This window comes from Mandrillus leucophaeus, unplaced genomic scaffold (assembly GCF_000951045.1).
Source record: "Mandrillus leucophaeus isolate KB7577 unplaced genomic scaffold, Mleu.le_1.0 Scaffold43, whole genome shotgun sequence".
NCBI lineage: Eukaryota > Metazoa > Chordata > Mammalia > Primates > Cercopithecidae > Mandrillus > Mandrillus leucophaeus.
Window position 1 is genome coordinate 2,938,321 of NW_012104587.1, and position 27,635 is coordinate 2,965,955.

Genomic DNA, 27,635 nt, shown 5'->3' on the forward strand with positions numbered 1-27,635 from the left:
CTAGGAAGTGGGGTGGGCACCGGACAGAGGCCAGGAACATGGAGACCCAACTTCCCCAGTTCCCTGATGGTTCTGCTTCCCATGGTGGGGAAAGGCAGTGCTTGTTCTGGAAGCCCAGGCCATGGCGGTCCAGTTGGAGCTTTTGAATGACATTTAGCAAGAAGAGCAGGTGCTGGGGGAATTGGAGCCAGCTCTGGGCTGGGCGGGTGGCCCTGCACGGCCAGGAGCTCCAAAAACTTCATTTTTCTCTTCCCAGTCCTTCCACCCCCAGGGAGGGAAAACCAGGTAGCTGCAAGGCTGGGCACTATGCATAGCCAACTGTTGTCAGGATTTGGAAAGAGGCAGGAGATGGGGAGAATAACCCCAGGCCCTTCCCCGGCTCACGGGCAAGTGGCATTTAAAAAAAAAAAAAAAAACCGGATCCAGATCCAGGCTGGGTGCGGTGGTTCATGCCTGTAATCCCATCACTTTGGGAGGCCAAGGCAGGCAGATCATGAGGTCAGGAGATCAAGATCATCCTGGCCAACATGGTGAAACCCCACCTCTTCTAAAATACAAAAAAAAAAAATTAGCCAGGTGTGGTGCCTTGCACCTGTAGACCCAGCTACTCAGGAGGCTGAGGCAGGGGAATCGCCTGAACCCAGGAGGCAGAGGTTGCAGTGAGCCAAGATCGCGCCACTGCACTCCAGCCTGGCGACAGAGTGAGACTCCATCTCAAAAAAGAAAAAAAAAAAACAGGATCCAAAGCAAAGGGGGCTGCAGCCCAGTGGCCCTGATGGATGCTGTCCCAATGCGGTCCCTCATGTCTCTGGGCTTAATCACTGGTATTGTTTTTGGCAGGTAAGGAAGCAGGCAGTGGGCGAGAAGATGGATTCCTTTTTGGAAAGACAAGACCAGGGGGTGAAGCGGGAATAACCCATCCTCCCTACCTTCCCAGCAAGGAAACCTCTACAAACAGGAGCAGCCAAGCGGGACTGAGGCCCTCGCCCCCCAAGCATCTTCCCAAAGAAGGGCATGTGGGGGCCTGACAGCTCAGCTGTACGTGTCAGCAGCTCCAGCCCCACCGTGAACATCTGAACTCCTCAGCGGGGTAATGGACCCCTCCTTCCCCCCGGAGACGCAGCCTGAGTGACAGGAATACGGAGCCTTTGGAGAGTGGCTCCCTCTCAGCTCTGTCATGCAAGAACGCTCTCTGCACCCAGCCCATTCTGCCAAGTGACTTAAAGGGATTTAAAAAAAAAGCCTTGGTAAACCAAAAGGGGGTAAAAGCCAAAAGCCACGCAGAGGCCTTTCAGAAGAGGTGGCGGCCTGCAGACAAAAGGGCAAGAGTTGAAAAGGGCTGTGGAGGTCAAGCAAGCAGCAGAGGCCACCCTGCTCGGGGCTGGGTGCCAGGCCACAGGGCATGCCCGACGAACAGGGAGTCGGAACCCCCTCAGGCCACCCTCAGGAGTCCTGGGGCCCAGAGGGGTGTCCCTGTACCCCCTGTGCGCAGGACCCTCACTCTGCAGGGAGAAGCCAGCTGCGCCCGCGGCCTAGGGTGCCAAGGATGCTGCTGACTGTGGCCCGCAGCCTCATCTGAACCCCAGGAGACCAGAAGACTGAGGCACCAGATCCCCTCTCTGTGCCCTGGGGTGCCCCAGCACTGCCCAGTCACCCCGGGTCTGAGGTCTGTGTCCCTAGTGGTGCAAGGCCTGGTAGGACCACGGGGCCGGGAATGTGAGCGCCATCTGAGCTCACAGTGTCCCGAGTTGCGGCTTCGTGACTTTGGCGTGGGCCTTCAGACCAGCAACTCGTCGGACCCAGAGGGCTCCTGGGCTGCAGCGACGAAGGAGGTAAGGCCCAAGGACGAGGGAAGAGGGATGTGAATTCGGAAGGGCTCCAGGGTGGCCCAGGGTTCCTCACGCCCAGACAGCTGGGTCCCGCCCTCCAAAGACCCCTTTCCCGGCCAGAGCTCCACGGGTCTCCACAGGTCTGCAGCTCCATCCCATCCACCCACTCACGCAGTTCACGCAGCTGGCGGCTTCTGCTTGCCGGCATAAGCATCATTTGCCACCTGGTGGTCCCTGTGCTGCTGGGCTCTATCCAGCAGCTGGACCTGGGATGTAACGGCGTGGCCTCTCCTGGAGTAAATGGTCCTGCAGTGGGGTGGGGAAATCTCATTTTGAGCCCCCTCCCTAACGGTGGTGGCAGTGAGGCCTGGTGGGTGGTGGGCAGGAGCTCTGGTAACCTAGGCTACTTTCCCTGGTGCCTGCTGCCCTTGAACGGGAGGGAGTCCACAAGTCTACATCAGGGTCTGCTGTCTGGGTAGCAGGGTCTGCTACCTGCTGTCTGGCCGGGGACCCAGGGTGGGGCTGATCCAAAGCTACTGCCCAAGGTCCTGCTCCTGTTGGCCCTTGGGCATTGTCTGCGCTGGCTTCCAGTTCAGCCTCTTTGTTGGTTACAGGAGCCAGCTGAGGCCTAGAGAAGGGCAGCGAGTGCCCCAAGGGTCACACAGCAGGCGGTGAGCGCTCCCTCCCACTGAGGTGGAGCTGACTCCTCCAAGGATCCCCGGAGACCGGAGGGGGAGGCTACACCTCACCTCGGAAAACACAAATCCCAGGCAACCTTAAGCCACCGTGCCCTGGGCAGGACAGGGAGGCCCCAATTCATTACCAAGATGGAAAATGACACTTCCCACGCTCTTCCTCAGGAGAGCGGTTGATTTATGATTGCACCAGGGCCTGGGACATTCGTCAGAGCGGCACAGCGTGCACGCCGTCTGCGGGGGCATTAATAGCCGTGTTATTAGCCACCGGCGTGAAAGATGCCCTGCGGATGGGCTATTTGCTGTTATTTATTATAAAAGTGTGCCAGCCCGGCAGCGGGGCCGCAAACGCGCCTGAGCCTGAGCTGGGCCCCTGCCCTGCAGCCCTTCTGCTCCCAGCTGCTCCTCTCCCAGTGCCCAACCCTGGTCCCTACTGCCCCTCCAGTCCCTAGGAGGGCTTCGGGGTCATTCCTAGGTTGTAGCGAAGCTGGAGGGGAGCAGCTGCTGCCCCCCAGGCCTGCTGCCATGGAAGATCTGCTCAGTGGCTCTGTGCAAAGGGAGGCAAGGAACAAACGCTCTGGGCAGACAGACCTGGGTTGGGGCCTGGCCCTCTGGTTGTGAGCGTGTGACCTTGGACAAGTCTGCCCCTCCCTGCGTGCCTCCCCTTTCTGCATTGGGGATGCAGCCTCTCCCCTCCACACAGGCTGTGGCCAGCTGGCGAGAGCATTCTGACGTGCCCAACACTCAAGCACCCAGCCCTGCTAGCTACTGCTAACGCTAACAGGTGTGACCCCACAGGCATGAGTGGCCCCCCAGGCGTGAGTGGCCCCACAGGCGTGAGTGAGCCCACAGGCGTGAGGGGTTGCGGACCTGCTGGTAGAGAAGAGCAGCCCCCGTGAGACCCCGCTGGAGTTGGGACACTGTACCCTAGCACCCTCCCTGTGCCAAACCCCTGGGAAAGGGTTAGAGTTGGGCGCCAAGGCCCCAGGAGATGGGCGGGGAGGCTGCCCAAGCTGCTGGAGGGCTCTGTCTCCACCCTGTCTCATCCATGCGGAGCCTCAGATTTTCCTCATCTGCAAAAAGCAGACAATCACTGAGGTCCTTTATCTCATGATTCCAGGGTCCTGAGTGGCGAGTTCCATCCGTGTGTGTATCTGTGGGGTGGGCGGGAGGGGAAAAGGCCTCTGTAGTAAAGTGAGGCTCACCTCTGATAGTTGGAGACAGACACGCGGCTGGGCAGTGCCAGGCCAGCATCCATATCAGTGGGGGTGAGTAGGGACGGCCAAGAGTCTCCCTTTGGGGCCACAGAGGTCCCACTGGGCAGCTGAGACAGGTGGTAGGAGACCTGGGAAGGGGAGAGCTCCGGATATCAAGTCTGAGGCCTGGGTTTGTGGCCACCCCTCTGCCATCTGTGGCACAATCCAGACCCTTCCCTTTGCCTCTTTGGGCTGCTGTGGTAAGGGCACCCTGGGTCACCATGGCATCCTGGGGTGGGTTGCAGGAAGGCCAGCCTCCCTCTTCTTTACCACCACCCGGCCCTGGGTCTAGGTTCAGGGGCCTCCCTTTTGGTGGCCCTGTTCATTCATTCATCAGATGTTTACTGAGTACTTTCTGTGCCAGGCTCCATGCCAGGCACAAGGCAGACCATGTCCTAACTGTAGGAGTTTACATTCCAGGGGGAGGAGGCAATCCGTAAACTGATGACGGAGCAGGACCTGCCTCCCACCTTCTCAGGGTTGTTCTCAGCCCCTGAGAGGCCCTGCCCTCAGAGCCTAGTGCCAAGCCTCTGATCTAGGATCAGTGAGTGTCGCCCATCACCAGCCTTTCCTAGTCATACTGCTCCTCTCCAGGCCCTCTGCTGCGGCCCAGGATCCTAAAGGAGGCTGAGGAGGGAAGCAGCGCAGAGCCCACAGCCTCAGCCCTGTTCTTGGGGACTGTCCCCAGCTCTGCTGGTGCTGCTGCTCTTCCTTTTCCTCGCCCCCCAAAATAAAGACCTTTAGCCCCTATCCTTCACTCTGAAACTCCACTGAGCTTTCTTTTATTTATTTATTTTTTTTGAGATAGCGTCTCACTCTGTCACCCAGGCTGGAGTGCAGTGGCACAATCTCAGCTCACTGCAACCTCCGCCTCCCAGGTTCAAGTGAATCTCCTGCCTCAGCCTCCCAAGTAGCTGGGACTATAGTCACGCACCACCACACCCAGCTAATTTTTGTATTTTTAGTAGAGACGGGGTTTCACCATGTTGACCAGGCTGGTTTTGAACTCCTGACCTCAGGTGATCCACCCGCCTCAGCCTCCCAAAGTGCTGGGATTACAAGGAACCACCTCGCCCAGCCCACTGGGCTTTCTTTTTCCCTTTCCTAAAGGAATTAAGTCTCAGTTTAGGCAGCTTTACTAAAAATGGACACAGACAGACAGAAACATCAGGTGTAGGCGCATCTTATTAAATAATGCCAAGAGAGAAAGGAACAAAATTACACGTGTCTCCTTTCATTCCCCCACCCCCTCCTGGCCTTGAATGGTTTAATATCGAACACTATTATCAATATAATTAACCTCCTAAGACACAATTCTAAAGTCTTGTTTTTTAAAGCGATTTACATTCTCTGAAGTTCAGGACATCCCGCCGCCTGGCACCAGCACCGCCCAGACGGCCTATGCAGTTAGGTGCATTTATAGTGGATTTGCATACCTGTCTGCAATTACCGCTAGTGATAACAGCTGATGCATAATGCATGCAGCATGAAATTAGAAAAATAATTAACTTTAGGTCTTAAAAGAATCCCCGCCCCAGCCCCCATGCATCAGAAGCTCTAAATGATACCAGTGGACGGGATCCAGAGCAAAGTTGTTTGGGGTGATGGGTGTGGCTGGCTGGCACCCTGCCCTGGTGGGAGCTGGAGTTAGAAAGCCCTTGAGGGCCATGGCATCTAGCCCCTGCCCTAAGGAGATGCCTCTGGTGGGCCTGCAGTCCCTGGGGCATCTGCCTGAACTAGGGCTTGGAAAAGCCTCATTCACACAACTCAAGGCTCCCCTCTCTTCTTGCAGTTCATGTCTGGGGCTCGGGGAAGCACGGCTCATTGCTAGTAACAGTAATAGTCCCCTCATTCTGAATACGACTCTGCTAAGCATTGAAAGAAACCTTACTTTATCTCCACAAGAGCCCAGGGAAGTAGATAGTTTATGGCCACATTTTGCAGATAAAGACTTGAGACCCCTGTAATCCCAGCACTTTGGGAGGTCGAGGCGGGCAGATCACCTGAGGTCGGGAGTTTGAGATCAGCCTGACCAACATGGAGAAACCCCATCTCTACTAAAAATACAAAATTAGCTGGGCTTGGTGGCGCATGCCTGTAGTCCCAGCTACTCGGGAGGCTGAGGCAAGAGAATCACCTGAACCCAGGAGATGGAGGTTGTGGTGAGCCAAGATCGTACCATTGCATTCCACTCTGGGCAACAAGAGCGAAACTCTGTCTCAAAAAAAGACTTGAGACCCAAGGCCACCCCACAGTAGGCTGAGCTGCTGGGTTGAGCCAGGCAGGCCCCAGGTCTACTTGCCTTCGCAGGAAAGGGGCTTCCTGGGAAGAAGGAGGGGAGCTCTCCCTGGGTCTCCCTGAGCACCAGGAGGCAGCGGCCTGCCCTGTCTACCTCCTGGCCCTCTTCCCACTGTCTTGTTTGCAGTTGAGCCCCCAGGAAGGTGGGGTCTCTCATTAATTTAAACAAAGGTTTGCTGAAGCCCCGTCACAGAGCTGGAGATGATTGTGCCTTGGTGGGGCTTCCTGTCTAGTGGGAGGTGGGACTGGGGTCCCACTGGCCCTTCCTGCTCTGGAGCTGAGAAACTGCTTCTGCCCACAGTCTGCCTGCACAGCATTCTCAGTGAGGACTTGAAGGCCTGGCAAGGTTTAGGGGAAACACAGGAATTATTGCCGAAGGGAGGGACTGGCAGGGGAAAGACCCTTGCAAGAGACCCTACCTGGGGGCTGGGAAGTAGGGAAAAGCCAGAGGACCCCAGGGTCTGCAGCAGCCACACACCAGTGCCAGGCTACACGGGCAGCCAGATTCCTAAGGACAGTGGCAGGCAGGTAGGCAGGAAGGAGGCTGAGGGGTGAGTAGGGGTGGGGGAGACGTGACCAGCATCCATGCACGTGAGCATGTGCTTGTCTTTCCTACATACAGAGTTTGCATGCAGGACACTTCCTCTCCTGACCTGGCCCTGCCTGAGATGCCCCCATCCCAGGGATGGGGCAGGTGAAAGAGGACACACGGGAGCGAGGCCAGACAGGGATGTGAGCTGTTTCCTTGCTGGCTTCCGAAAGCTCCTGGGACATGCCTATGAATAGAAAATAGCATCCCCAGGTTCCATGAGGGCCAGGAGCCAGCAGCGGGGTCCCCGGCAAAGGCTGAGCAGCAGACAGTCGGCCATAAGCCACCGCAAGTGGTGGGGAAGAAGCTCGGTGTCAGTGGCTTGTAAAGGCTTTGCAGTTGGGTGCAGACACCCACACTCAGCTTCCCTACTGCTCCCCTAGACCTGGGAAACCTGGGAAGCTGCTGTCTTCTCCCCACTCGTGACACTGGGCAGGTGCTCCACAAAGGGTCTAATGCACCATGAGCGCAGCTTCTGGGGAGGGCTGCAGAGGGAGCGGAGAGGGGAGGGAGAGAAGCCTCAGGACTTCTCAGGGGTAGGAGTGAGCGTGGCGTGGAGGAGGTAAGAAACTATTTCTGGCCACTAGGTGACCTGATGACAAAGGCCCATTTAAAACCCTCTTACCTCTCCCAACCCCTCCACCCTGCCACCAGCTTGGAGGGCCTCCCATAGGAGGCTGACACGGCCCCATAGGAGGGGACAGTTGATGGCCCCATCCACCAGCTCTGTGCGGCCCAGACATAGGGTCAAGGCTGCCAGCATGGCTTGGGGGAGGGGCAGGATTGCACCCACACAGTTTGAGGTGGGCGGGGGGGCAACATCTCAACTTCCCAGAGGCTGATAAGGGGTCAGCCTGTCCTGAAGGCGCAGCCAGGAGCAGGGGAGTAGAGAACGGGCCACTGGAGCATGGAGGACAGAGACAAGCAGCTACTGCAGAAGCTAGGCCGCGTGTCTGGGGAGGCAGAGATTTGTGGCAGCTTTTAAACTGGATGCGTCAGGGGCATCCAGATCGCACTCGGGGGGGGGTACTCTGCACATAAAATGTCAGTGAACCCTGAATTGTAAGTTCCCATGTAAGGGCCCCTATTATGACCACATTTATAGATGAGGAAATCGAGGCTCAGAGAGGGCAAGCAGCTTGCTCAAAATCACATAGCCTGAGGCCCAGCGTGGTGGCTCATGCCTATAATCTCAGCACTTTGGGAGGCTGAAGTGGGCGGATTGCTTGAACCTAGGAGTTCAAGCCCAGCCTGGGCAACATAGCAAAACCCCATCTCTGCAAAAAATACAAAAATTAGCTAGATGTGGTGGTGCACGCCTGTGGTCCCAGCTCCACAGGAGGCTGAGGTGGGAGCATCATCTGAGCCCAGGGAGGTCGAGGCTGCAGTGAGCCATGATCGAGCCACTGCATTCCAGACTGGGTGACAGAGTGAGACCCTGTCTCAAAAAAGAAATCACATGACCTGAAAGTGGCAGAGGCAGGACTTGAACCCAGGCCTCTCTGTCTTGGAGGCTGGCAGGGGCCAAGGACTGATAGAGCCAAGAATAATGCCAAGAATAATGCCCCAGGGCCCCCAGCTAAGCGGGGGGAGTCCTGGATACCTACAGCCGGAGCCATCCCACTGCTCCCCTCCCCCACCCGTGGCCCGCCAAGGATCCGGCTGTCAGTCATGGAGCTGGCAGGTCGTAACTCATACGACGCTGAAGTCTGAGGGATCCACGCAAGGACGACAAGCGATCCCATAAAAGACAGGCGATTTACCAGTTTAATTTGATGGCCGCATAAACTATGAAACACACAACAAGGGAATAAAAAGGCAGCCAGGCACCCAGGCAATTAAAGACTCCTCTGGTGAGGTGTGCCATCTTCCTCGCCACCCCTTGGCCCCGCCCTATTTTCCTGTAGCCAGAGGGCTCAGCCTCGGGCTGGCCTTGGGGGGCGGGGGGTGGCAGGGGAGCCTCTGGCCAAGATGGATGAGGCCCACAGACAGTGGAGCAGAAAGGCCTTGGGTCCCTGCCTCCCAAATGCTTCTTGGTTATCTATCAAGCATCTCTGAAAGGTGCAATTTAGACTCTATTATGATGCTGAGGCCTCTGGAGGCTGAGGACCGTGGCCATGAGCTGAGCGGGCACTGGGAACAGATGTCCGTGCCAGGGAATGCGGTGGTTTGCCTTGGCTTTTGCCTTACAAGTTTGCCCCCTACTTAGGGCACTGCTCAGGAACAGCCAAGTACAAAGGCCACCTGTATCCCTTGTGCCAGGAGTCATCAGCCAACAGACCAGGGAGGGGGGTAATCCTCCAGCCAGATGCTGGGGGGCCCCTGGCAGAGGTGCTCCTAGACTCAGACTTGACCCTGGAGACGGAGGCAAGGTGACCTGTGAGCAGGCCTGTGTCTTCCTGTCTCTAGCACCTGCCCTGTGCTACCTGCCTGCTCATAAGTGACTTGAGGCAGGACCTCCGGCTCCATAACCTTCATGGGCCTAGCTCGGTGCAGAAGGGACAGACGTGCAGTGGGAAATCTGGGCTGACTGTGACCTTGGCTGGGCCCCTCTTGTCTCTGAGTCTCAGGCTGCTGGGCTGTGAAATGAGGGCTGTGGACCTGTGTGTAGGTGGCAACCTCTGCACCCTTGCCTGTGAAGGGGAGTGGGTGAGGTCTGGCCAGAGAGGTCACCCCACCGCCTAGGCTTTTCATTATCCTCTGGAGGCTGATGTGTCTAGCTCTGCATGCTGTCCTGGCCTCCAAGCCCGTCCTCTCCCACGATCTGGGCCAGTGTCCTTCCCAGTTCCCGATGTAATGAAAGGTGAGGTGTCAGATAAGGGCCTGGGCAACCTGGGATGGCCCTGGGCAAAGGAAGCAGGAGGCTCACGGGAGAGTGGGTACCTCCGTGAAGGTCTGAGAATGCTCAGCCTGGGCCGCAGGACTGTGTCTGGGCTGGCCAGGGACTCACAGCCCTCAGCAATCTGGAGTCAAGCACTGGGGTCCTGCAGCCACACAGCCCTGGGGTGGAATCCAGACCCCACCTCCTCCTGCCAGGGGACCATGGGCAGGTCTCTGTGCCCCCGTTCATTCATCTACAGAACAAGTCCATCACAGTTTCTCCTTTGAAATCTTTAGTGAGCATCTGCCACGTGGGAAACACCATGAGTAAGATGCACGAATCCCTGCCCTTATAGCGAGTACCTTCTAGTGGGGAGACAGACAATGAAAACAAAAAAGGGCCGGGAGCGATGGCTCACACCTGTAATCCCAGCACTTTGAGAGGCCCAGGGAGGTGGATCACGAGGTCAAGAGACCAAGACCATGCTGGCCAACATGGTGAGACCCCGTCTCTACTAAAAATACAAAAAATTAGCTAGGCGTGGTGGTGGGCACCTGTAGTGCCAGCTACTCAGGAGGCTGAAGCAGGAGGATCACTTGAACCCGGGAGGCGGAGGTTGTAGTGACCCAAGATGGCTCCATGGCACTCACACCTGGTGACAGAGCGAGACTCCATCTCAAAACACAAAACAAGACAAAACAAAACAAAAAAGATAAAACATGTAGTGTGTTAGTTGGTGGTAAATACTATAGGTAAGCAAGGAACCGAGAGGAGTATCTGGGAGTTATAATTCTTGATAGGGTGCCCAGGAAAGGCCTCACCAGAAGGAGATGCAGGCATGGATCTGGGGATGAGCTGTCTGGGCAGACAGCACAGCATGTGCCAGGGCCCTGGGGATACCAGGGGTTGCCTGGCTGCTGCAGTCAGTGAGAGGGGAATGGAGTGGACAAGGCCAATGGGGGTGCCACACAGGATTGCATAGGGCCTTGGCAGCCACCTTGATGACTGTGGTGGCTGTCTGGGCAGAGACCCTGTAAGTGCAAAGGGAGCTTTTGAGTGTGCAGGGGTGAGTGGCAGAGGCATTCACCATGGTGGGGCCCATTCTGTCGTCGGGTGGCCACTGATGTAAAGCCACACTTGGCCACAGTCCCTGCCCTTGCAGTTTGGTGACATGAAAACACCAGTCACCAAACAGTGTGACCTGCAACCCACAGAGTGCTCCAGCCTCAAGATTGCCAAGATTCTGGCCTCCTCCCCAGATGGCCTAGGTTCCTCCTACCTGGTTCTCAAGTAGTCTTGAGTAAGTTAACATCTCTGAGCTTCAGTTTTCTCATCTGCTCAGTGGGATTAAGGGCACTGACCTCATGTTTGCTGGGAGGGTTAAATGACTTAAATATTAGGAAAGTTCTCAGCAAAGTCTTTATTATAGTTTGAGCTACCATCCATCCCATCAGAAAGGAATCCCAAGTGGCTACAACAGGGCCTGGAATATAGTAGATTCTCAATAAAGCTCTGTTGGATGCATGATGGATGGATGGATGGATGGATGGATGGATGGATGGATGGATGGATGGATGGACAGGTGGGTGCATGGATGGATGGATGGACAGGTAGATGCATGGATGGATGGATGGACAGGTGCATGCCAGAATGGATGGATGGATGGATGGATGACAGGTGGATGCATGGATGCATGGATGGATGGATGGTTAGGTGGGTGGATGGATGGATGGATGGATGAATGATGGACAGATGGATGAATGGATGGTAGGTGGATGGGTGGGTGGACAGATGGATGGGCAGAACAGAGGGAAGCTTTATCTGGGGCCCCAGGAAAACCTAGTAGAGGAGGTAACATTTGAGCTGGGTCCTGCAAGAGTAACTTGCGTGATGGAAAGAAAAAGCAGCCAGGAATAGAGAAGGACAGAGAAGACAGAAAGTTTTGCCTGGTTGAGAAACAGGTGTTCAGTCCCTGGGGCATGGAAGTAAGGTCCTTGCTGGCTCAGTGGGCAGGTGCCGGCTCTGCTGTGTACACCAGGGCTGCCCTCCCAGGCTGGGGCTTCAGGCTCTGAGAGACCATCTTGTCCCATCATTGAAAAGCCTCCGTGAACCCAGCGTTTTACAGCAGACTTTTGCTGGCTGCATGAAGACACCTTCCTCACTGAGACTGAAAGATAATTTCTCTTTAATTGATTTTTTTTACCACTATGAACAGTAAAATAATATAAGAAAAATCTATGCTGCAATTTTTCCATTTGTGAAAACTGAAATTACACCTTCCAGCCAATTCCCTCAGAGTACAAATGCCTCCCTCCTTTTATTTGTCTCATTCCTTTAAACTTTCAGCTATTCCAGGAAAAAAAAAAAAAAAAAAAAAAACGGTCTGTTTATGATTTGAGAAAGGGGCAAGGTGTGGGACAATTTCCCACACAACTCGAAACCCAGGGCCAGGGAGGCACCTCTGATGAAAAGAGATTTCTGTAAATACATGAGAAAGTGATTCTGTTGACACCTCATTCTTCTGTCTGTAGAATGTACGAGTGACAACAGGACATGTTGTTTTAACACCAGACAATGAAGCTCCCTGCTCTGCACTCCTCGCCAGTGATGGCACTGACAGCTTCGTTCTCGCAGGTTCTGGTGACGCCCCCCTTTTGAGCTCCTGGGCCTTCCAGAAACAAGCTTTCCTTTTGAACCCTGGGTCCGAGCCAGATAGCAATGCCTGCTCCTCGTGCGGTGCCAGGGAAACAGCGGCTGTGAATCCATAAAACACGCCCTAAATCCATCCCATCCATATTGACTGGTACCTTTAGCATTGGCCATAAAGACTGGCTTTATGTGAAGTCTTGAGAGAAGAAACCAAACCTGCCGCATGGCTCTCACTAAATTAACCTCCCCGAGGCTCCGGATCACATTTCAGGAGGGCTGTGGCAGCGTGCGTCTCATTAATGGGCAACCTCTTGGCTCCCGATACGATTTAACGTTAGCCAGATGTTGTTAGACTCTGACCTTGGCGGGAGCAATCACCTGTGGCATAAACCTGGCACAAAGGCCGCTCCTCCAGCTTGACCGCACCCCGCAGGACCTGACTTTGGCCACCCCTTGTGCAGGCTGGCAGGCGGGAGGGGTGCACGATTCGTTCCTGGGGTCACTGTCGCCTCCTCCCTCTCACTGACCCCGCCCTGTGCTCCTTGCAGGTATTCAGGCTCCAGGCCAGGTGGGGCTGGACACCCCCAGCCATCCACCATGGTGGTGGCACACCCCACCGCCACCACCACCACCACAACCACTGCCACTGTCACAGCCACCGTCATGATGACCACGGCCACCATGGACCTGCGGGACTGGCTGTTCCTCTGCTACGGGCTCATCGCCTTCCTGACGGAGGTCATCGACAGCACCACCTGCCCCTCGGTGTGCCGCTGTGACAACGGCTTCATCTACTGCAACGACCGGGGACTCACCTCCATCCCCGCAGACATCCCTGATGACGCCACCACCCTCTACCTGCAGAACAACCAGATCAACAACGCCGGCATCCCCCAGGACCTCAAGACCAAGGTCAACGTGCAGGTCATCTACCTGTACGAGAATGACCTGGACGAGTTCCCCATCAACCTGCCCCGCTCCCTCCGGGAGCTGCACCTGCAGGACAACAACGTGCGCACCATCGCCAGGGACTCGCTGGCCCGCATCCCGCTGCTGGAGAAGCTGCACCTGGATGACAACTCTGTGTCCACCGTCAGCATTGAGGAGGACGCCTTCGCCGACAGCAAACAGCTCAAGCTGCTCTTCCTGAGCCGGAACCACCTGAGTAGCATCCCCTCGGGGCTGCCACACACGCTGGAGGAGCTGCGACTGGACGACAACCGCATCTCCACCATCCCGCTGCATGCCTTCAAGGGCCTCAACAGCCTGCGGCGCCTGGTGCTGGACGGTAACCTGCTGGCCAACCAGCGCATCGCGGACGATACCTTCAGCCGCCTACAGAACCTCACAGAGCTCTCGCTGGTGCGCAACTCGCTGGCCGCACCACCCCTCAACCTGCCCAGCGCCCACCTGCAGAAGCTCTACCTGCAGGACAACGCCATCAGCCACATCCCCTACAACACGCTGGCCAAGATGCGTGAGCTGGAGCGGCTGGACCTGTCCAACAACAACCTGACCACGCTGCCCCGTGGCCTGTTCGACGACCTGGGGAACCTGGCCCAGCTGCTGCTCAGGAACAACCCCTGGTTCTGTGGCTGCAACCTCATGTGGCTGCGGGACTGGGTGAAAGCACGGGCGGCCGTGGTCAATGTGCGGGGCCTCATGTGCCAGGGCCCTGAGAAGGTCCGGGGCATGGCCATCAAGGACATCACTAGCGAGATGGACGAGTGTTTTGAGACGGGGTCGCAGGGTGGCGTGGCCAACGCGGCTGCCAAGACCACGGCCAGCAACCACGCCTCCGCCACCACGCCCCAGGGTTCCCTGTTTACCCTTAAGGCCAAAAGGCCAGGGCTGCGCATCCCCGACTCCAACATTGACTACCCTATGGCGACGGGTGATGGTGCCAAGACCCTGGCCATCCACGTGAAGGCCCTGACAGCAGACTCCATCCGCATCACGTGGAAGGCCACGCTCCCCGCCTCCTCCTTCCGGCTCAGCTGGCTGCGCCTGGGCCACAGCCCGGCCGTGGGCTCCATCACAGAGACCTTGGTGCAGGGGGACAAGACAGAGTACCTGCTGACGGCCCTGGAGCCCAAGTCAACCTATATCATCTGCATGGTCACCATGGAGACCAGTAATGCCTATGTAGCTGACGAGACACCCGTGTGTGCCAAGGCAGAGACGGCTGACAGCTACGGCCCTACCACCACGCTCAACCAGGAGCAGAATGCCGGCCCCATGGTGGGCCTGCCCCTGGCGGGCATCATCGGTGGGGCCGTGGCTCTGGTTTTCCTCTTCCTAGTCCTGGGGGCCATCTGCTGGTACGTGCACCAAGCTGGCGAACTGCTGACCCGGGAGAGGGCCTACAACCGGGGCAGCAGGAAAAAGGATGACTATATGGAGTCGGGGACCAAGAAGGACAACTCCATCCTGGAAATCCGTGGGCCTGGCCTGCAGATGCTGCCCATCAACCCGTACCGCGCCAAAGAGGAGTACGTGGTCCACACCATCTTCCCCTCCAACGGCAGCAGCCTCTGCAAGGCCACGCACACCATTGGCTACGGCACCACGCGGGGCTACCGGGACGGTGGCATCCCCGACATAGACTACTCCTACACATGATGCCCGCCCACCTGGGCTGCCTCGCCCCAGCCTCAGCTGCCCTGGCATGGCCACGTGGCTTTGCCCAGCCTGCTGCAACCTGAGAGAGCAAGGAAGAGAAATTCCACGGATGACTTTCCCCCGCAGAAAGCAAAGTTTGGGGAGGGCTGACGATTTTGTAGAACACAACCGTGACAATTTTTTTTTAAAGAATAGAAGGCAGGAGGGGGAATTCGACATTGTTGAAGACATAATTTATACCGAGTTATACCAGTTGGGGAGGGAAGGACTAAAAATAATATCACAGGAAGGGCTGGGTTGGGTTTTTTGTTGTTTTTTTTTTTTCTCCTGAACTGGAAGGATACTACCTGTACAACATCTGTGGACACCTCATGCTCTGTTCAGGGCCGTCACAAAGGAACCGCCAGGGAGAAGCAGCCGGCTCTCAAAGCTCCCACGCAGCTCTCCCGCTGCTGGCCACTCGCTGGCAACGCGATGGAAGGTTTTCAGGCTCCTCACAAAGGAGAGAGGGAAGAAAAGATCTTTTGCCCTGGAGATACGGACCTGAAATCTCTCCCCTGGCTCATTCCATACCATTTCCCTTGCAGATTTGCAGAAACATGGCGTCTTTCACTGCATTCTTTGAACAATCATGTAGTTGATTAAAAAACAAACAAACTTGTTTTTCCCTAGGCTGAAGCCCTCTTCAGTTCCATGCACCACGCTCTCCTGTAGAAGCCCCCGCGGAAGCCGTAGCTTTCCCCGCCACCTGGAGGTGCATCTGTCTGCCTGTCTATCCCTGTCGCAGTGTCTCTAAGTACAGATGGGTAGACAGAGCCACATGCACGGTCCTTACCGTTCTCCTTGGGTCAGTTCTTACCATTTCCTGAGACAATAGAATTGCGAAAGTGTTGCTTTCTCCTAGAGATCATTGAGTAAGTAGACGGTGTGTTGGGGATGGGAGTGAGGTGGGGGAAGAGACTTGGTCTCTGGGGGCTACTGCTGTTCCTAAAGGCTGAGGCGTGTATGTCTCAGACGGGTGGCTTAGGGAGGCGTCGCAGCAGGGGCTTCTAGTTCCACCCTAGCTCAGCTTGGCCAGCGCTGGGCTGCTGTCCTTTCTGATCTAGATAAAAGCTTTATTTGATTCCAGTGTCCTCATCTCCCTCCCCCACCACGTGCAATCACCTTAACAGCTACTTTTGGAGCATTTACCATGTGCTGAATGTTCCCTCCTAGGACGGGTAATTAGCGCAGGGATTTTTTTTTTTTTTTTTTAATATCAGCTGATTAGACCTATTGGTTTCCATGGCTGCTCAAACAAAGCCCAGAAAGAGACATAAAAATTCTCAAAAAAGCCCTGGGTGACGGCAGTCCCTCCCTGAACGTAGAAAACTCAGCTGGGCCCACCCCTGGGACTCTGTTTCTTGAGAGGGAGAGGCCAGATCTCTTTCTAAAAATGCCAGCCTCCAAAAGGGCCCTGGCTGGGGCCCTCAGAAGAGTTAAGATTTTATTTCCTCTCTCTGGAATCTATGTCGCTATCATTCATTTATCAACTGACAGTGCAGTGTGGTGAGCCATGAGATTAAAACGATGATGAAATAATGACAGCGAATCGGAGAGGGGGGAAGAGTGGAGCCTGCGTCCCAGTACTCGGGGAGCCCGGGTCACCATCTGTCACTGTGCTGCTTGTTCTGCGCCGAGGAAAAGGAACGTCAAAGAGGAGATGCTGGTCCGAGGGCAGGAGGATGAGAGGGCTGGGAGCGCCTGGTGGTGCTCTTTTCAAACGGCCTCCGCTGCCGTGCGAAAGCAAAGGCAGAAGCAGCAGCGGGGCAGGGGTTCCGTTAAAAGGCCCGACCGGCGCCTTCAGTGAGGAGATGAGGCTGAAAGGAGCGGACACAACAGCCACGTGGAAAGTGGAAGGACGGGTGCAGGTTCCCAGCACGGCCCCGGGGGAGCTTGCCCACAGAACAGGTCCACTCCTCAGCCCTGGGGAACAGCCAAGCAGCGTGGGCACCTTTCACTTGAAACTAGACGTGTTTTTCCTTTTCCTGCCTGAATCATTTTCTCACACAATAAGGTCAAGAGAGAAACTTCCCCAGGCCTTAATGTCAGGTCTGTGTAAAAGCCCCAGGCCGGGCGCGGTGGCTCACGCCTGTAATCCCAGCACTTTGGGAGGCCAAGGCAATCTTCTGAGGTCAGGAGTTTGAGACCAGCCTGGCCAACATGGTGAAAGCCCGTCTCTCTAAAAATGCAAAAATTAGCTGGGCGTGGTGGCGGGCGCCTGTTACCCAGCTACTCGGGAGGCTGAGGCAGAAGAATCACTTGAACCAGGGAGGCAGAGGCTGCAGTGAGCTGAGATTGTGCCACTGCATTCTAGCCTGGGCAAAGAATGAGACTCCATCGCAAAAAAAAAAAAAAAAAAAAAGTAGGCCCTCCCTGTGGACCACGGCCCCCCCCCGCCCTGAGACGAGCAGAAGGGCCCACCTGGGTTGTCTGGGAGGAGAGAGTGCCCGAGGTGTGCCATGTTGGCATGGGGGACAGAAGTCCCAGGTCTCTGCTGATTCTAAAATGAGCCCCCCCTCCCTGAAGGGCACCACTCTGATCACTGCCTTCCCCCAAGTGCCACCCATCTGCAACACGGTGCTGCCAGCACACTGTCCCCACCTCACCTAGGTCCCCTTGTCTCCTCTCCTTACCCTAGACAGGTCAGGTCATGCCCTTAGTGTTTAGGAAGGCATCTGGGGACAGTAGGTGGCCTGGACTGACAGCTGCCTGGGAAGGTCCCGCTGGGCTGGGGCAGGAGTGCGGGGGACTTAGTGCTAGACAGCAGGCAGAGCTGGGAGCCAGCCTGTGCCCAGCCACGCCCTCCCAGACAAGGCCTAGGTGATGAGCCTTCCTCCCCCGCATTGCACAGAGTGGGCCCAGGCAGGCAGGATCCCTGGCAGCTGCCCCAGAGGAGCTCCTTGGGCCCCAGGACCACACGAGTCTCCTGCTCCTGGTTCTTGCACTAACTGGGCGAGCGCGGGGCTCAACCCCTCTTACCAGACCCTGCCTGCCTCGTTGCAGGGATCACCCGCCCCCGGAGCTCTAAGTGCGGATGAAGGTGGAAGCTCCACCCAGTCAGGGCCCTGGGACCCAGCTCTAGAGCTGACTTTCTCATCTTTTCTGCCCCTCAGCAATCCTGACACCTTCCCAGGGTCCTTTCTGGGCTTTCCCAGAGCAAGCCCCCAAATATCTGCTGTATCACAGCCCCCTCAGCCAGGGAGGGGGCCAGAAGCTAGGTCCGTTCTGAAACCCCATCCCCTCTTGGCCCAGCTCTTCCCAGCTGGTCTCACACCACAAGATAGGAGATGTTTCAGGACACCCTGCCTTCCCCCGGGCCTGTCTAAATTCTCCCGGGCTCCCGTGCACAGCCGACATTTCCAAGGGAACATCCTCGGCCGGGCTGACCCTCACAGCCTCTAAGTAACCAGAACAACCTCAGCGGCCTCAGCACTGATGAGTACGTTTTGTGGCATTTAAGGCAGGTTTAAAGTTAAAGATAAAAAAAAGCCCACGACACTTCTTTGGTTAAGTGGTTTACCCTTCGTGGTAATTAGATGTAGTGATTGGAATGTCTTTTCTATTACATGGCAATCTTCCTTTAAATTTCCCCTTAAAAGAAAAAAAAAAAAAGGAAAGGAAAGGAAAGGAAAGAAAAGGCAAGGGAGGAGAGAGAGAAGGCACCAGCAGGCCGGGAATCATTTGCATTTTGCCAATGAGGCCTCTTGTAAGCTCAGCTCAGGCGTGGGGCCCAACGTATGGAATGCTTAAGAGATTACTAAAAATAAAATCTATTAATTAGTCATACTCAATTCCGCAGACATGATGTGCATCAAAAGCTGCTTTTCTTCCCTTTTCTCCTTCCCCCTCCCCACGGCCTCCCGCCACAGCCTCCATCTTCTTTAAATAGGCTGGGGCTTGCTAGACCACCTCCATGCTAACATGGTACATGCGGCAGCCAGGGGTCTCCCTGACCCAGGGCCGGGATGCAGGTCTGGAGCCAAGAGCTGGGGCATTGCACCTTCCTGGCTCTGGGTGACGCTGGCAGGGGAGGGGACAGTACCTGGGAAGATGGCAGCAGCTGGGAGGGGCCCAAGCTGACTCTCCCAAAGCCCAAAGCCCACACCTGCCTTGTGCCTCTTCTCCCTCCCTCTATGCAGGCACGGGGTCTCCTCCTTCCCCTGGGGGTCCAGGAAACCCTCCCTCTGAGCCCAGCCCAGCCCTGTCCGAACAAAGCCAGGCAGAGAGCCGAGGAGGCGGTCAGGGAGATATTTTCCAAGAGGTGCAGGGAAAGACAGTTCGGTGAGAATACGGCCTCTGTTTCCCTTTCAGTAAAGTGGGGGTGTGCTAGGGCGGGGTCCAACGTCACTCAGGAAACTGGTGCTCCAGAGGCCAAGTGGGGGTCCCTCCCCAGTGCTGGCGCTGAAAGGTCCTAGCTGGCCCAAGTCAGGTGAGGGATCCCTGAAGGGTGGGAGGGGCTGGTCAGGGCCTGAGCAGAGGACAGGCCGGGACCCAAGTCTGCCTCCAAACCTGTGCCTCCCTCCTTCATCTCCAGCCCTGGAGCCAAGGAGCCAGAAGAGGAGGAGAAAGAGCAGACCCTCCCCCTTGAAAATGGCAGCTCAAGTCCCAAAGCCAGCCCACTTCAGAAACCTGCTTCCTGCTGAACATGCCAGGGAGGAGGCAGGGGCTTCTGAGCCTCGCACTTATGAAAAATACAACAAGGAGAATTGGATGTGGCAGAGAGTGAAGGGGCGGGGAGGGCAACGGGGAGAGCAGGGGCGGTGCTGGCAGGAGGGGCTGGGCGCAGGGACCTGTGCCCCCAAGGGCCAGACCCTGCTTTCAGGGCCAGGACACAGCCAGGGTCAGTGGCGAGCATCCGCGTGCCTCCTCATACTCGATAGGCGCAGGTGACAGCGGCTGCTGCCTGCCCCTGGGTGGTCACAAGGGCGAGCGCCAGGGCGAGCACTCACAAGCGATTCGCAGCCGTGCATCGGCCTTCCTGAGTGCAGAGAGGAGGCATGTTTTTTTCTTAAGGAGGGATAAAAAGGCTCAAAAATGCAAATCGTTACCGTTTACAACCAAGGGAGTCTGCTAAATTGATTAGGAGAGGTTAAACTCCTTGGAGGTGAAGGGAAAGGGGGATTTTTCGTGGTTTATGAACCTGCCCCAAGTGGCTATCTGCACAGCAGGGACTTCCTGGGCCTCGATGGGTGGCGGGGGCCGGGGGGGAGGTGGATGCGAGGTGGGGGGCACCTGCCCTGGCCTGGCTCTCTGGGGAGCCAGGTTCTCTGAAGACCAACACCGAATGGGTCAGAGTACTCAGGCTTGAGGCTCCAGCACTGCCCTAGGGAAAGGGGCTCAGGCCTCTGCGACAAGTGGCCCATCCAGTCCTTAGAGAGTAGACTCTAGAGTCATGGGCTTTTCTACTTCCTTTCTGTTCTGGGTGGGTCTGTCTCCAGTCCACTCCTTGTGGCCAGTAAAAGGGGAGTGGGCAAAGGGAAAACTGAAGGTCAGGGAAGAGAAACTCTAGCCCAGCAAAGGAAGCAGGCAGTGAGCTCTCCGTCACTGGGAGCATTCAAGCGCTAGATGGGGACGTGGCAGATACTTTCCTCCCAAGGTCTGGTGCTTTGACTAGAAGATCCTGGTTCCCACCCTTGCTTTCTCATCCCCCAGGACACTGAAAGGGAGCAGATATCAAGAGATGTTCACTGTGTTGCTCAAAGTCACTGGAATCCCCCGAAAACCCCAAGTCAGGGCAGTCCTGTAGCCAGACCATCCAGCCCCACCAAGAAGCCACTTGTGCCAGCAGAGAGGCTGCAAAATACCTATTCTCAGTGTCCAAGAGGCACCAAGAAAGTACAGATGTGCGCCACCCACTTTCCAGAGTCTAAACTCAGCACCTGTGGCTCGCCAGAGGGGCTGACGGAGAGCACCTCCCGGGCCCTGCGGCTCCGAAGCCCGGACTGCATCCTGGGCCTGTCTCTTAAGCCAGGGCTGCCTCCCGTGCAGTCCAACACACTCTATGCTGCTGCTGCCACTGTATCCATCCATCCATCACCGCCGGTGGACGGCGCCTGGGGCACTTTTCACGCTGTGGTTTTAAGCATTTACCGTTTCTTTTGAAATGTTCTAAGTAGGTGCCTGAAATACCCATATTTGCTTCTTTTTAAAAACTCACAGATTCTTTTTGCTCTCCATCCCCTTCCTTTGCTCTTCCCCCTCCCTCGGCATTTTTAATCTGTGGGTTCTCCCTGGTTTTGGAAATTCCAAAAGAGGGGGTCAGGCCCCCTTTCTCACCATAAATAGATGTGCAGGTGTGCCTGGAGACCCCCAAAGCCACAGAGCAAAGCCTAGTCTTTTTTTTTTTTTTTTTAGATGGAGTTTTGCTCTTGTTGCCTAGGCTGGAGTGCAGTGGTGCAATCTCGGCTCACCACAACACCTGCCTCCTGGGTTCAAGCGATTCTCCTGCCTCAGCCTCCTGAGTAGCTGGGATTACAGGCACATGCCACCACCCCGGCTAATTTTGTATTTTTAGTAGAGACAGGGTTTCTCCATGTTAGTCAGACTGGTCTCGAACTCCTGGCCTCAGGTGATCCGCCCGCCTCAGCCTCCCAAAGTGCTAGGATTACAGGTGTGAGCCACCGCGCAGGGCCAAAGCCTCATCTTTTCTCCACGTCTCCCCTGGAGACCCCTGCCTGGGACAGCTCCTGCTTCTGGTACCTGCTAGAGACCCTGGCCAGGGCCTGGCTCTTTGAGATCATTGTCACTGTCCCCTCCCACCCCTTGTCACTGAAATGCCCAGCCTGTGCCAGGAGAGAATGTGGGGGCACTGAGGGCACAGGGCACCCTGTGGGTGGGATGACTGCCCCCACATCCTAACAAAGCCAGCCCCCAAAACACTTGTGGCCATTTGAGTGGGCACAGTGCCCTGGCCCCCCGCCTCCCCACACCTGAAAGCCCAAAGCCTAAGACCAGACAGTCCTCGAAGGACGGTCTTTGCTGCCACCAGCCCTAAATCTCATCAAGGTAAATGGTCAGAGTCAGCACCTTGCCCTTCCCAGGGTCACTGGGGCCCAGCACAGTGCCTGGCACACAGGGGTACTCAATCCTTTCTCCGCCACCAATGGAATGAGGCCGCCTCCTCCTCTCACTTCCTCCCCACTTGCCATCTGCCCACTCAGTGAGGATGTCCCAGGCATGAGTGTTGGCAACAAATGGGCTTCTCTCGTCCTGCACCTGCCCTGCCGGCAGCTGGCACAGAGAAGGGCTCATCTCGGCAGCTTTACCTCTCGGAAGCACCTCGCTCCACCCCGCCTCGGATCCACGCGCTGCCAGCTGTGAGCCAGATGGAGAAATGTAGCCACTCTGAGAGATCCGGTGGCTGCCCCCACCTGCGTGGGTGACTCAGTTTCCCTTCTTCAAGACTTGCCTCGAGTGGATGACAAGGGGGAGAGACCTGGGGGAGGGCCCCACAGAGGCGCTGCAAGAAATCCAGATCCCAGGCAACACCTGCTGCCTTGCCTGCCGCCCCCGCAGAATCCCTGCATCAGGAGCCACCCACCTGGAGGAACTCCTCAGGCTTCCTCTGTAGATGGGAAAAAACAAACGCACCACAAACCGACAATCAAAGCCATGGCGGATGTGGGGCCGCCACCAGCTCATCTCCCTGGAGCCAGGCGGCCCCAGGCCTCTCTCCCCTTCCCTGTATGGAACGCAGGCTTGCAATGTTCTGAGCCCACCCCTCCTCGGGCTAGTCCCATTTTCACAAGTTCTGAGTACGCAGGTGAGAAGACACCCCCGCAAAACCCCGAAACTAGCCTAAGACTGTTTCTCCCCAACACAACACACCTCCACACCGCCAGCAGCCCGCCCGGGCACCCACCGCAAGCGGCCAGGGGCTTCCGAGGAACCTGCCTGGTGCCTTCCTGCTCATAAGGAGAGGCTGAGTGCCGTGGGGAGGAAGCCACACAGCGCAGTGTTCCTGGGTTGTCATCCAAGGGGGAGAGAAGTGGAGAGAGAGATGACGGAGGGTGGAGTGGGTACGTGGCATCGAAATAGGCTAGCCAGAAAGAGGGGCACTTGTGGGATTCTGCTGGCTGGAGCCAGGAGGCAAGTGTGAACAGGGAGGCCAAAGATGAAAGTTGTCTAAAAGAGCCCGCACCCCCTATAAACACGGCAGAGGAATGTCTTAAGAGCCACCAACAGTAATTCCCTTTCCAGATGTTAACAGGTTATTTGTATCTCATGTAGCGTCGTAAAGCATTCTGGAGTGGCACACAGCCTCGTCCCCTTCCCGGTGGTCTGAAGAGGAGGAGGGGACCAGGGAGGGGTCCTTGGCCAGCCCCTAGCGAATGGGGTGGGTCCTTCTTCTGCTCTACAGAAGGCAGGAAGCCTGGGTCTGGGGAGCAGGCCTGATCTCTCCCAAGCCTGTGACCAAGATCCCGTCTGATGTCCAAGGGGCTCCTGAGCCAGTACCCCCACTTCCCAAGCCCCCCAGCCTTCCTCACCTGCAGAATCAGTCGCCCGGGTGCAGCACTGTCTCCTTTCTTTTTCTTGGAAGCGGCCTCAGGGGCCTGAGTGACGGGCCTGACCGCCCCAGCTACTGCCCACTGCCATGCGACTGGATGGCTGACCTGGCCCAAACACCCACCACCAGGACAACAACACAAACCAAAGTGCACTGCGAACCGCCCTTTGGCCTCCTTCTTGTAGGTGCCTTGAAACTTCAATGTTGAGATGAATGTGATTAACTACTTGGTCATATTTTCGTTTGTCTGTTTTCATAGAAAATGTCCAAGTCCACTTGCCTTGTTCTTTCTTGAAATAAATAGAAAGATTTAACTTTTACAGTCATCTCTGCTGCTGACTCTCGGCTTGGCACCCCAACGGGCCAGGGGCCAGGTGTCCGGGGCACATGCGGTCTCAGCGGCCCACACCCCTCCCCGGGCCTTGCCCCCGAGGGTCAGCTCCATTCTTGGGGTGCCCTGGCTCAGAGGCGGTGGCTGGGCAGGATAGAGACTGTTCGCTCTGGCACTGTCCCAACCAAAATGATTCTGCTGCAGGAAGAAGCGCCCTCCGTCCCCACCCACAGGCCCCAGAGGTCTACTGACACCTGAGTCACCATGAGGGGACCCAGAGCTGAACGCAGACTCTGAGAGGGTCTCTACATGGAGAAGTATGTGTCAGCAGGAGCTGTGGGTTATCCTGGAAGAGGCTCCAGCAACCAAGTGGCTCCCGGCTGAAAGTGGGACTGTCCGGGTGTTTGGGGACATGAACTTATGCCACCACCCCAAACGCCCCCATCCCCTAGATGTGCCCATTACACTCAGCTCTGGAGCCTCATCTGCCTCTCTCACACCCCAAAGGGAGGGGGACAGGAAGGAACAAAATTTCCATGAGAACAATAGCAGTTTCTGCTAAATTTAACATAAAACAAGAACTCATTACTTCTGCCTGAGATCTGATTTCATGTCTGGATACAGTTAACGGGTTTTTCCTTATATTCCAAAGAAGCAAAGTTAATTCTTGGTGGCGGGTGGCCCTGGGTGGGGTTACGCGGGCCCCACAGGTGCTCTATGCGCCACCCTCCTCCTCCATCCTCACCTCCTATCCTGCCGGGGCAGGAGCAGCCCAAAAGAGACCACTCTAAGGTGTGGCACACACAGTGTGACCACCCGGGAAAGGACCCAGGCTGTTCTTCCAACTTCCCCCTCAGACCCAGCGCACAGTGGGTGCCCAAGAAAGGTGCCCACTCCCTCACCTGAGACCCATTCTCTGGGGCTGCCGAGGGCTCTTTCTGGAACACAGTCAGTCAGCCAGCCAGGAGATATTGACTGAGGGCCTACTATGCGCTGGGGCTGGTATATTCCTGCCTCATGGAGGAGTGGGGAGGAATCTCCGTGGCTGAGTGGGGGCCTAGCCTGGGTGGGGCTGGGGAGGCTCTGTGGGGAACCAGGTTTCCACAGAGGACGCTTCCATGGATGAGGAGGACTAGGAGGCAACAGGGAAGGCCTGGCACGCCGCCTGCCTGAGGCACACAGGAGGGCAGGTCCGCTTCTGCGCCCCACTCAGGAAGGCCCTGTGTCCCCCCATCTCCCCGTTGCCCTGCTCAGACTCCAGCCCCAGTGCAGCTTCACCCTCTGCCCACCACACCTGACGCCGCCCAGGCCCAGTGTGGCTCAGACTCCAGGTCTATGCTGCGCTGGTTTCCTTGGCTGTCCCACCCTGGCCCCGTGCCTCTGCTGTCCTTTCTCACCTGCACAGGTGACCCCTTCCAGCGCCTCGCTCGGGTGCCCAAACTGGCAGGTCTTACCCTCCACACCTCCAGATCCCCAGAGGGCACTGCTCTGGCACCAGGAGGGCCCGTAAACAGGAATGAAGAGTGAGTCAATAAACAGTAAATCAATCGGCCAATTGCTCCGTGGATCCATGTGAGTACAAGGAGGATGACTCTCCAAGCACCACAGCCCTTGCCAACCCCAGGGAACCCACCCTTCCCCCAGGAAGTCCTGCTCCTGGCTTTACCTCACCTTCCCCATGTGTGGCAGCGCCACAAATCTGGGGACTCCTGTGAAGCCCTTGAAGCCAGGGAAGAAGGGCTGTGTTCTCATACTGTGTTCCTCAGTCCCTGGAGCTAACAGAGGTGTTGCCCAGAAAGGGTTCCCGGTCACAGGCCTTTGGGAACCACTGGATTAACACCATTGCCCTCCTGGGGCAGGGCCTTGGAGTCCCTGGGTACTGGGTTAGACCCGTGGGCTCCGCCAGTTCCCATCTGTGCTACTCATCCTCTCTGTGCCTCAGTTTCCACGTCCGTGTGTACATGATAACAACTCCATCTCCGACTGCTGTTGGGAGGGTGAGGTGGGCCGACACAGGTAAAGCCACTGGGAGTGCCCAGCTCAGAAACCATCCGCACCGACCCCACGGCTGTGACGGAGCCTCTGTGAGAGGGCATGGGAGGCCATGTTGCCTACAGTTTGTCTGGGGAGTGCAGGCCTCCCCCACCCCCAGCACAGCCTCCTGGAGGGTTTCTCCCACATTCCTGGCCCCCAGGGATGGAACCAGGTGCTGAGCTGGTTGGCACTTCTTGCAGGGAGGCCCAGGTTCTTGGCAGGACCTTCGGAGTCTGGCAGCAAAGTGCCCCCAGGTCCAGCACAGAGAGGCATCCGTACAGGGTGGGGCCTGTTCCCCAAACCACCCCCAGCTCTCCCAGGTCCACAGCCTGCTGAAGAGGATGACAGGCTGGCTGCAGCCTTAGGCTTCAGGACGGGGGGTGGGTGTGGGGGACATCTCAGGTTTTAATATGTACCCCAGGGGAGTTGGAGGCCCAGCCGGGTTTGGGCCGCACAGGAGGGAATTGCCAGGACCTGTGTTTCAGGAACGGAAGGAAAACCCTCCAAACATAACCTGTTCTGAAGAGGACTGGGTGGTTGGAGGGGCAGTGAGCCTCCCGTCCTTACAGGAGAGCAAGCAGGGCTGGCCAGTGCCTCAAAAGCCCTGCAGGGGACCTGACACCACGTCTTCAGCTGGATGCCAGGAGATGGGGTGGTCCCCCGAGAAACCCGCCCCCCACCACTGCTACAGCCCCCACCGTGTCACCCTCCAGCCAAGCCACTTTGGGCCCTTTCTTCCCCCACAAATCTCTCAGGACTTGCATCATCACTGACATTAGGGGCACGTGTGGGTAATACCCCCGAATGGCTGCCCTGCGGCACCTCAAGTCCCAGGGCTCCAGCTTTGTGTATCTGACTTCATCTGTTTTGTCAGACTCAGGACTAAAAGTTCCTGCTCAAACGGGAGAAAGAGTGGGTGATACCTCACCCCTCCATGGCTGCTTTCCCGTACCTGGAAACTGCCCTTACCTGGCTACCACTGGGTTCTGGAAGCTTCCCTTCTCCTGCCCCTACTTCCCAGGAGGAGTCTCTGGCCTCACCGAGCATCCTGGAGAAGAGGCGTCCAAACCCGGGAGGGGTCTAACACCCCAGGCCACACCCCCACACCCAAGTTCTGTGGCTGAGTCTTATCACCCAGCCTAGGAGGGTCCCGGACGCATGGGAGGGCTCCCAGCCGGCCCTGAAATTCTGCCTCCGTGGTTCTGACATTGGCTCATCCACTTTCAGGCACCGCAAATAAGGCGTGCTTCCAGGACCCCCCACACATGCTGCTACCTCCCTGCCTCCCCACCTGCCACCCTGTCCAGCACCTCCGGAGGACCTTCTCCTCCTGCGGCAAAGTAAACAGGCTCTCTGGAGTGCTAACTGACAGCACAAATGAAATCCTGCACTCCCCACGTCGGAGATTTACAGGGGAAGTGAAATCTTATTTGCAATGCTGCCAAGCCTGGGACGAGATGAAATTATGCCTCGAGAAGAGACCCGGCCGGCCCCTCGAGGAAGCACTGCATCGGAGATGGGCTTATTAAAACCACGGTGGCCACATTTCAACCTGTTTCAGGTGTTAAGTAATTTACTGCCACCCAGAATTCAGTGGCAGGTTTTTATCATTTTTATTCTTGTGATGCAGGCGAGTGCCCCGGGAGGTCCCTGCGCAGGGAGCCGCGGGTCTAAATGCTGCCTGTCACCCCCGCCCCAGGCAATGCAGAGGGAAATGGGGGCCAGCTGCCTGAAGCGAGTGAGGACACCCTGACTCTCTCCAGTGTTACACCCAGCTTGGCCATAGCTCAGAGTGACGGGGAGGGCAGGCTTTAAGACCCTCACCCCATCCACGTGTGGGGACTCTGTGATCCCTCAAAGACCCTCGGGACGTTTTCTTTTCTTTTTTTTTTTGAGACAGAGTCTTGCTCTGTTGCCCAGGCTGGAGTGCAGTGGCGCGATCTCGGCTCACTGCAAGCTCCAC

At 56.7% G+C, this 27,635-nt stretch overlaps 2 protein-coding genes across 2 annotated transcripts in view; one reads left to right on the forward strand and one right to left on the reverse strand.

The window, feature by feature from the left end:
* MACROD1 (MACRO domain containing 1) overlaps positions 1-27,635 on the reverse strand; it is a 176,250-nt gene that overhangs the window by 103,747 nt on the left and 44,868 nt on the right. The gene's annotated exons all lie outside the window — the stretch shown is intronic.
* Positions 1,221-15,661, forward strand: FLRT1 (fibronectin leucine rich transmembrane protein 1). Its single transcript, XM_011993458.1, has 2 exons — positions 1,221-1,832; positions 12,686-15,661. Exon 2 carries the CDS (start codon positions 12,735-12,737, stop codon positions 14,757-14,759), a length of 2,025 nt encoding a protein of 674 aa, XP_011848848.1. The 5' UTR covers positions 1,221-1,832; positions 12,686-12,734; the 3' UTR covers positions 14,760-15,661.

Bases quoted from the DNA above. Each gene is read 5' to 3' on its own strand.
- FLRT1 (XM_011993458.1), top strand. From the start codon at position 12,735: ATGGTGGTGGCACACCCCACCGCCACCACCACCACCACAACCACTGCC.